Raw genomic sequence first — 10077 nt, forward strand, 5'->3', positions numbered from 1 at the left:
TACGTGGTAGCTTAAGTGGGGTTTAAGCTGTCAACTTATTGAGATTCGTCTCATGGTTGTTTAACCAAATTATTTCAGAACCCCGCCCTAAGCCATGAATCTACCACTGCCGCCGCCTGAACGTTTTGGAGTACCGATGCACACCGACCATAATGTTGTAGAGTACCCGATAGATGATAATATGACCTGGATCAAGCATACTTCGGTAGTCTGTATAGACATAGGGCAACCCCTTTGGCAGGTCCATACCTATACCACATGGTATTTTCGGGATGGGCTGGACGAGTTTGGCCCTGTCCGTGGCTTTGATGTTCACTTTGACGAAGTAGGGGACTAGGATCCGTCTGCCATACCCCCTCCCGATGGCGAGATGACTAGCTTAGACACTAGTCTCACGCAGTTAGGGCATCAGCATGTTCCTACAGCGCCCGAGCCTACAGTGGTAGAGCCGGATCCGGAGCCGGAGGAGTTGCAGGTAGGATATGATCCGATGGATGTGGAGCTAGAGGCAGTGCCAGAGGAGGAACCTGAAGAAGAGGAAGAGCCAGAAGAGGAGTCGGATGAAGAGGAACAGATTGAGGTACAGGTAGAGTCGGGTGATGAGGACAACCCGATTGAGATCGAAGCGGATTCGGAGTCTTCCGAGGAGCCAGATGATCAGAGGATTTCAGACTTAGATTCCGGGGAGACGGAATCGGAGTGGATGCCGTCTAGCGGGCGTCAGGGCTAGTTTTAGGGGTATAGTAAATCTTTTGAAGTGTCCCATTTTTGGAGATAGGGTATACCCAGGCTACTGATCCTTTTTGATATCGGTGGTGTGTAGTCTAGAAGTTCGGTGTGCATGTATATTATTGTGGATTGTAAGTGATGGATATTGTATAAGTTTGAATCAGTAATGGATGTATATTCTCCCTTGTGCCCCTGGTCAAATTTTGTCTGGGTGTTTGTGGCTTTCGCTAGTGCTTTATCTCTGATGTGTTTTGAATGTGGGGTCGGCGTCGTTTCCTCGGACGTCGCATTAATTCGACCAAAGAGGGATGCCACGAGCTCGATGGGGTTCGGGGCGTGACATCCTAGTTGAATTGGTATCAGAGCAAGGACAGCTCGATCCAAGCTGGTCGAAGCCTGGAGTGATAAGGAGCGATGACCTTTGGGGTAGTTGGCTAGGGAGACTTTAGCGGGTTATAGGTGTTGGACGAGCTACGCGTATCTCCAGACTGTTTGTCGTGATTGCTGAGTGAATTGAGTGTTCTAATGGTTGAAGTGCATGTGCGTCTAGACCTGAGGTAAGTACACGAAACTTATTGATTGTGATCTTGTGTTATGATGGTTGATTGCTTGCTAAGTGAATTATTGTTGTAATTCACTGCCTAGGACTAGACTGATATAGTTGGCCTGGGTCTCCAATTCCTGTATGGAATTATAGCAGGTAGGAGAGTGATAGAAATTGTGAAAATGAGCAGCCGAGGAAGAGGTGCAGGAAGAGGAGTAAGAGGTCGAGGTGGTGCTCGAGCTAGAGCTATAGAGGACCTCGGAGTTGATGCTAGAGTTTCTGCAGACCCCAGAGTTGATGGAATTTTAAGGGCACTCGAGGAAGTTGGGACTCTGATGGGTAGGCAGACTCAGGAGCAGGCTGCCACTATTGCCCAAGCGATTGAGGCCGCCGCAGCCGTTGCCATCAATGGCAATATTGGAAATCAAGGGCAAGGACAAGTGAATGTGAATAGGCAGATGCATCAGCTAGTTGAACAATTTTTGAAATTAAAGCCCCCTAAGTTTGATGGTAGAGGCGATCTTGAGGTTGCATCGCTTTGGGTAGAAGAGTTGGAAAAAGCCTTTGAGGTATTAGGGTGCACCGAGGAAGAGAAAGTGACCTTGACGGTATACCAACTCCAAGGCAATGCAAGTGATTGGTGGAAAGCCACCAGGGGGAGGGTGTTCCCTGTTGGTGCCGCCCAGACTTGGGCGATGTTTGTGGAAGTCTTTAATAGTAAGTATTTTTCTGAAAGTGCCCGGGAACAGAAATTAGCTGAGTTTATGAGGCTTCGTCAGGGACTGAGGACTGTGGATCAGTATGAGGCTGAGTTCACTCGGTTATCTAAGTTTGCCCCGAGGATGGTGGAAGACCCATTGGATAGAGCTCGGAGGTTCCGAGATGGTTTGAAGCCGGACCTTCGCAGCCAAATGATTTCACTGAATTTGAGAGATTATAATGAGATCTATGAGCGGGCTCAAGCGATTGAGCGTGATTTAGTGGATAGAGCCGCTGCTTTTGGATCGAGATATGCTCCGGCTAGAGACAATCGTAATCTCGGGAAGAGACCGATGTCGGGGAATCAGCATTTTATTCCTTCCGTTAAGAAGAACATCGGAAAGCCGAACCGTTATCAGGGTGCGGTGTGTCAGTTGTGTGGTGGAAGACATGGGACTGGACCTTGTCCAAATAGGAATATTATATGCTATAGATGTGGCGGAATGGGCCACCAAGTGAGGAATTGTCCCAATAACAGACAAGCTAGGTCGTCTGTGCTACCGCAATCGCCCCGAATTGGAAATCAAGTTAGAACTCCCTTACCAACGAACCAGAACAGACCACCGGCTCAAGGACGAGTGTATGCCATGGCTAGAAGGGAAGCTGAGAATGCGCCAGGCGTGGTCACATGTACGGTCTCTCTTTGTGATCATGCTGCATATGCTTTATTCGATCCGGGGGCGTCACATTCGTTTGTGTCAGAACAGTTTGTTAAATTGACTGGTATGAAGCCGCGATTGCTTGATATTGTGTTGTGTGTTACCACCCCATTGAATGATAAGGTGCTAGTCTCGTTAGGGTGCCCAAATTGTAAGATCGTGACTGGCGATAGGGAAGAAAGAATTGATCTAGCGATTTTAGCGATGTATGATTTCGATGTGATAGTGGGTATTGTCGCTACCTCCCCGAACCGGCCCCGCCGCCTAAGGGGTTTGGCTAATGGATTACTAAGTTAAACCTAGCTCGAGCTCTCCCAAGCCCATACCAATTCGCGACTTAAGTTTAAGTTGTTAACATGTAAATCAATTTCATTTAAGAGTCGCCACTAATCAATTTTTGGTGGGTCGATTAGACACCCAAGCGAAGCACGGGAGAAATGCCTCACTTCTACGAACTAGAGATTCAATGGGTACGGGGACTTGATTACACTAATTGATCAACTTGTGCCCTTTCGGTACCTAATCTTGCTCAATTCACCACCTAACGTGTTCACACTAACTGGGAGTCTCAAAAATTCATTCCTAACTAAGCTAAGGGAAGCAACAATCACTACATAAACCTAACATGCATAATCAACCGCATGCGAGGTTAAATTAAACGCGCAATTCAATGTGTGTGAACCAAGCAATGTGCGATCGAATATGACACTAATCACACAATAGGGCCAGAAAAACCAATTTCAAAGTCCAAATGAATTTTATGATTTTTCGAAATTTTTCTAATTTTTTAATTAAATTTTTTTTAAAAATTTTTTTGAAAAAAAAAATATTTTTTAATATTAAAATAATAAAAATAATATAAAACAGACCGGGTCGAATCTCCACATCCGACCCGGATAATATATTTCTTTTTTTTAAAATAATTTTTTCTTTTTAAATTTTTTTTAAATTTGATTTTTTTAATATTAAAATAATATAATAATATAAAACAGACTGGGTCGGATCTCCACATTCGACCCGGATCGGGACTGACCTGGGCACGCCGGCCCGGGCCCGCCGCGAGGTGGGCGCGGCGAAGGCCCACTTCGGAATAATAAAAAAAACTACAACCCAAAAACAAATAATTAAAAGCACCTAGGCCCAAACACCAAACAAAGCCCTAAAACCGGCTTCGACCCGACTCGCGCTAAACCCTAGCGCCCGCGACCCGAATGCTCGACCCGACTTGCGGCTGCCCGATGCCTTGGCTGGCCACAGCCGCCGCGATGGGCCTCCTCCGCACAGGCCACCGCCCCGACGGGGAGTGCACGCTTGGCCCTCCGCCTCGCGATGGCTGTCCGGACCGCTGCCACGAGCCTCCTCCTTCCGAGTCGCCACTGCGGCGATCGGCGACTGAAGCCAAACCGACCAAGCCCCGACGACACTACAAAAAAACATGATTTTTGCGACGGGGAATTTTTCGTCGCTAATTTGCAACAAACTTTGCGATGGATTTAGAAATCTGTCGCAAATTAGCGACGAAAATAATCCGTTGCAAATTTACTACGGAATTATTTTTAGTCGCAAAAAAATTCCGTCGCAAATTTGCGACGGAAATATTTTAGTCGCTAATTTCGTCGCAAATTTGCGACTGAATTATTTTTCCGTGGCAAAATTCGTCTCAAATTTGCGACGGAAAGTTGGTCGTCGCTAATTCCGTCGCAAATTAGCAACGACTAATTTTTTGTCGCAAATTTGCGACGAATTTTGCGACGGATTTATTTTCCGTCGCAATTTGGTGCAACGAAATGTGCCCTTGTGCGACGAAAGTAGCGACGAATATTTTATCCGTCGCAATTTGCGACAGATTTTGCGACGAAAATGGATTCGTCGCTAATTTGTGACGGAAAATTAATTTCTTCATATGCACCTTACCCGTCAATTTCTCTCTCTCATTAGTGATTCCTCACGTCGCCCGCTTTTCTCTCGCCTTCTCCCTTTTTCGTTTCTCTCAATAATTCGTGCGCGCAGAAATCAATCTCGATAAAGCTTTTCCACCAGTAAGTATCGTAGCTAATTTCGTGACTAAACATGCGATTAATACGGTCCTGTCCTTTCTATTCATCGCTGGATGCGAATTTTTTTTTATTGACCTTTTTTTTCTTTTTTTGTTGTAAATTGGTGGCCGGTCGCCGGACCAGCCACCGGCCACCGACGAGACCTCGCCGCCGTCGCCCAGATCTGGGCGACGGCGAGGTTGGGCGGAGGCCGCTCGGCCTCCCCTCATGGCAGGCGAGGCCGCTCGGCCTCCCTCCATGGCGGTCGACCTCGCCGTCGCCCAGATCTGGGCGACGGCGAGGTTGGGCGGAGGCCGCTCGGCCTCCCCTCATGGCCGGCGAGGTCGCTCGGCCTCCCTCCATGGCGGTCGACCTCGCCGTCGCCCAGATCTGGGCGACGGCGAGGTCGAGCGGCGGCCATGGCGAGGCCGGTCGGCCTCCGCCAGATCTGGGCGAGACCGCCATGGCCGGCGAGGTCGACCGGCGGCCTCGCCCAGGTGTGGTGGTCGACCTCGCCGTCGTCCAGATCTGGGCAACGACGAGGTCGACCGGCGGCCATGGCGAGGCTGGGCGGCCTCCCCCAGATCTGGGCGAGGCCGAGCGGCCTCGACCCATGGCCGGCGAGGCCGCGCGGCCTAGCCATGGCCGCCGGTCGACCTCGCCGGTGCCAGTTGCCGGACCGGAGAAAAGTATAAGAAAAATTTTTTTTAAAAAAATTCGGATAAAATAAAAAATTATTTAAAAATGAATGTTAAGTGATTTTGCTTTTATTTAGGTACGTGTCCGATTGAAGGTCTCGCAATCCAAGTGAACGTTGCAATTCTCTTCAAATTGACCACTTTCTGCTATCAAGATTTCAGTCAAATATCTGGGTAAGTCTTCTTTACATGGTAATTTTTTCAATTTCAAAGTAATTGTTGCGTGAAATACAAAATTTTAATTTTCATAATTTTATGGTTTTAATTAAGAACAGTAGATATGATATTTTAAATATTTTACGAGATTTTTTTATTTTAATACAGACACAATGCAAAGAGACAGGGCTTGGATGTATAATAAGAACTTACCTGGACGTCGAGGATTGACCGATGAGTTTCGTACTGGGTTGGAACTATTTTTAGACTTTGCTAGTAGTAAATATGAGTTCATGGATGGAAATAAGTTAAGGTGTCCGTGTAGAAAGTTTATGTGTGTGATAAAGTTAGAGAACATCTTTGTAGATTTGGGTTTACTCCAAATTATTATAATTGGACTTGCCATGGTGAACCATTTATATCTGATGAAGGATATCGAAGAAGTGACTAATTTTTAGTTAGGGAAGAATGTAGCTATTATGACCAATTGAACCGATACGAGAGGATGGTGATTGATGCAGCTGGTCAGAATTTTGTTTCAGATTCGAACCATGCAAGTACTAGTTTTACTCCTACACTTGAACAAGTGGGTACTAGTCATGCATCACAATTGGAAAAGATAGGAGTAACGGGTTTTGATGAGAATGTGTGTAATGGAGCTTTTTCATCTAATCAGTTCTGTGAAGTGTTGAAAGCAGCAGATGAACCTTTATGGCCAGGTTGTGACAACCACACTAAGTTATCAGTGACAGCAAGACTGTTAAATATCAAGGCAGAGCATAATGTGTCGCAAGATTGCTTCAACTTTTTTGCTGAAGTAATGCGGGAAATAATGCCTCGTGATAACAGCATGCCAAGTGATTTTTACGATATGAAAAAGCTAGTGGATAACTTAGGTCTTCCGGTTGTAAGGATTGATGTATGTAATAGGGGTTGTATGTTATATTGGAGAGATGATGAAAATGCAGAATCTTACAAATTCTGTAGCCAACCTAGGTACAAGATTAACAGGAGGCAGGGTCATAATCAGAAGCGTAGACCATGCAAGCAAATGTTTTATCTGCCCTTAATCCCCAGATTGCAAAGGCTTTATGCATCTCAAGCCACTACTGAACACATGACTTGGCATGCAAATCATGAAACAGAAGAGGGTCTAATGTGTCATCCTTCCGATATAGAGGCATGGAAACATTTTGATAGAACGTACCCTGAGTTTGCGATAGAGCCTCGAAACATCAGGTTAGGTTTCTATGCTGATGGATTTGTCCCATTTGGGAAATCAGGAAAAAGTTATTTATGTTGGCCAGTTATCTTAGTGCCGTACAATCTTCCACCTGGTATGTGCATGAAGACACCTTATATGTTTTTGACATTGATTGTGACTGACCCGCAAAATCCGAAAAAGTTAATAGATGTTGATATGCAACCATTGATTGAAGAGTTACAACGGCTATGGGAGGAAGGTGTCATTACATATGATGTTTCTACTGATCAAACATTTGTAACGAAGGCTGCTATTCTTTGGACGATAAATGACTTTCCAGCTTACGGAATGTTATCTGGATGGAGTACAGCTGGGATCTTAGGATGTCCGATATGTTTGGAGATATCAAAGTCATTTAGATTAAAACATGGAAAGAAGCCCAGCTATTTTGACTGTCACAGATAATTTTTACCGATAAATCATACATTCAGAAGGAATAAAAAAGAGTTCATCAAGAATAGGACTGAAAGAACACGTCAACTATTGAGGTTGACTGGCGATCAAATTTGGGAGCGGGTGCAGGACTTTCCAACTGTTGTTCAGAACCCTCACGGTACGACTTTTGCGTACAGAAGTACACATAAGTGGACAAAACGCAGTATATTTTGGGATCTATCGTATTAGAAGGCCCATCTTATTCATCATAATCTTGACGTCATGCACATAGAAAAGAATGTTTTCGACAATGTCATAAATACTGTGATAGATGTCACCGGAAAAATAAAAGACAACTTGAACGCAAGAAAAGATATGAGAGATATTTGTGATCGGCCAACACTAGATGTGGATGTAAGCAGCAGGGGACCAAAATCAAAAGTAGTTTATACATTGGATAGGGAGCAGAGACGAGTTGTTTGTCAATGGTCGAAATCTGTGTGGTTTCCTGATGGATATGCTTCGAATCTGGGGAGATATGTTGATTGAATGAATGCAAGTTGACAGGTTTGAAGAGTCATGATTGTCACATATTGATGGAAAGACTAATTCCAATAGCTTTCAAGGAAGTTCTACCGAACTTTGTATGGGACGCCATTACAGAGTTAAGCAATTTCTTGCATGATATTTGCTCGACAGTGTTAAAAGCATCACACATGGAGAAACTGGAGAGAGATATTCCAATTATTCTTTGCAACTTAGAAATGATATTTCCTCCATCATTTTTTGATTCGATGGAGCATCTCTTAGTTCACTTGCCTTATGAGGCCAAAGTTGCAGGTCCCGTCCAATTTCGATGGATGTATCCATTTGAGAGGTATTTTTTTTAAATAAAGTTAAAATTACTTTATTATTTATTATGTTCCGATAAGTTTCTTTCTATTGGAACTAGATTCTTATATCATTTGAAGAAAAAAGTGAAGAATAAGGCATGTGTTGAAACTTCAATTTGTAATGCATATATTGTGGAAGAAGTGATAACATTTGCGTCATACTATTTTGAGCCGCACGTGCAGTGCAAGAGGCGGAGAGCAGGCAGAAATGATGAGGGCCCCAGTGATCCCAATTGCAAAGCATTCTCTATTTTCAATTATCTGGGTCGACCAAGCGGCGCATGTCAGTTTCGTTACTTAACAGGCAAAGAATTGCATGCAGCCCATACATATATTTTACTAAACTACCCAGAAGTCGAGCCATACTTCGTGTAAGTGTAAATTTGCAAATATATGTATTGTGTGTCAAATATTTGCTAATATATAAATTGTATTTATTATTAGGATTTTCCAAACTTCAATGTGTGGACTACCACCAAATGAGTTTGACCGTTTGTCCGATGAACAATTTGCAGCATGGTTCAAAACATATGTAAGTTGCCTATGGACCAAAACCAAGTTATTTAAATTTTATACATCATTTATTAAAATATATATTATTGACCTTGCGTGTGTAACCTTAGGTTCACAGTAATCATAATGAACTTGGAGAGCAAGGATTGCTATATCATCTGTCATGAGGTCCACAGTTAAGAGTACGAAGTTGGCCAGCATATTTCATAAATGGATATAATTTTCACACTCAAGAATATGGAATGGGAAAATCCACAATGAATAGTGGTGTGTGTGTTCGGTCATCCAATGGTGACAGTTCAAAAGATGATTTTTATGGCTTCTTGGATGATATCATAGAGATAGAGTACCCTAGACCTTTAATGATGCGGGTTGTGTTATTTAAGTGCAAGTGGTTCGACCCCGTCAAAGGAATGAAGGTGCATACAAAGTTTAATTTGGTTGAAATAAATCACAAGAAAAGGTATATGAAATATGAACCATTTGTCTTGGCACAACAAGCAATTCAAGTATGTTATGCATCATATCCTAGTTTGAAACGTGACAAAGCTGATTGGTGGGCTGTACGTAAAATCAAAGCACGAAGAAAAATCGAGGAACACTGGAAGGATAGAGCCTATCAACAAGAGGAAGTTTGTAACACGGTTGAAACCGAGGAATATAACATTCCAACTTTACGAGATCCATGTAGAGCAATGATAGATGTGGATCCAATTGAAATTTGCGAATTAAATGTACAAGATGGTTCAGAATCTGATTTTGAGACATATGATGAAGATGATGCTCATGAAGAAGATGAAGATGAAGATGAAGAAGAAGAAGAAGATTAAGACGAGGACGAAGACGAAGACGAAGATGAAGATTAAAATTTTTGTGACAAAACACTAATGATGTGTAATTATTATTGCGACAAGTGTTATTTTGGTTGTCATAATTATTATTATTGTTGTTGTTATTATTGTTATTGTTATTATCATTATTGTTGTTGTTATTATTGTTGTCGTCGATTATTCTTATTAATGTAATTGATTGTCGAAAAATTCACGGCAATTTTCCGAATCCATCGCAAATTTGCGACGGATTCAAAACTGTACTTCATTTTTGGAATCCGAAATAAATCCCTCGGAAATTTGCCACGAAAAAATAATTTCATCGCAAAATTGGGAAGGAAAAAAATTCCGTCCCAAATTTGCGATGGAAAAATATTGTCAGTCGCAAATTTGCGACGGACTATCTAAGTCCGTCGCAAATTTGGGACGGAAAATTTTTCCGGAAAATTGTTTTTCGTCGCAAATTTGCGACCGACGGTAAAAGTCCGTCGCAAATTTGGGACGAAATTTTTCCGTCCCAAATTTGAGACGGAAAATTGTTTTCCATCGCAAATTTGCGATGGACAAGGATGGTCCGTCGTAAATTTGGGACGGAAAAAATTCTGTCCTAAATTTGCGACG

General features: G+C 43.1%; 1 protein-coding gene across 1 annotated transcript; it reads left to right on the plus strand.

Moving 5' to 3' along the window:
* The first annotated feature begins 370 nt into the window (after nt 1–370).
* LOC115663492 (uncharacterized) lies at nt 371–730 on the plus strand. Its single transcript, XM_030585491.1, has one exon. It carries the CDS (start codon nt 371–373, stop codon nt 728–730), a length of 360 nt encoding a protein of 119 aa, XP_030441351.1.
* Nucleotides 731–10077: the final 9347 nt, after the last annotated feature.

The sequence above is a fragment of the Syzygium oleosum genome, unplaced genomic scaffold (assembly GCF_021117445.2).
Source record: "Syzygium oleosum isolate NSW1041296 unplaced genomic scaffold, Sole_v2.1 Sole_v2.08, whole genome shotgun sequence".
Taxonomy (NCBI): Eukaryota; Viridiplantae; Streptophyta; class Magnoliopsida; order Myrtales; family Myrtaceae; genus Syzygium; species Syzygium oleosum.

Bases quoted from the DNA above. Each gene is read 5' to 3' on its own strand.
- LOC115663492 (XM_030585491.1), top strand. From the start codon at position 371: ATGACTAGCTTAGACACTAGTCTCACGCAGTTAGGGCATCAGCATGTT.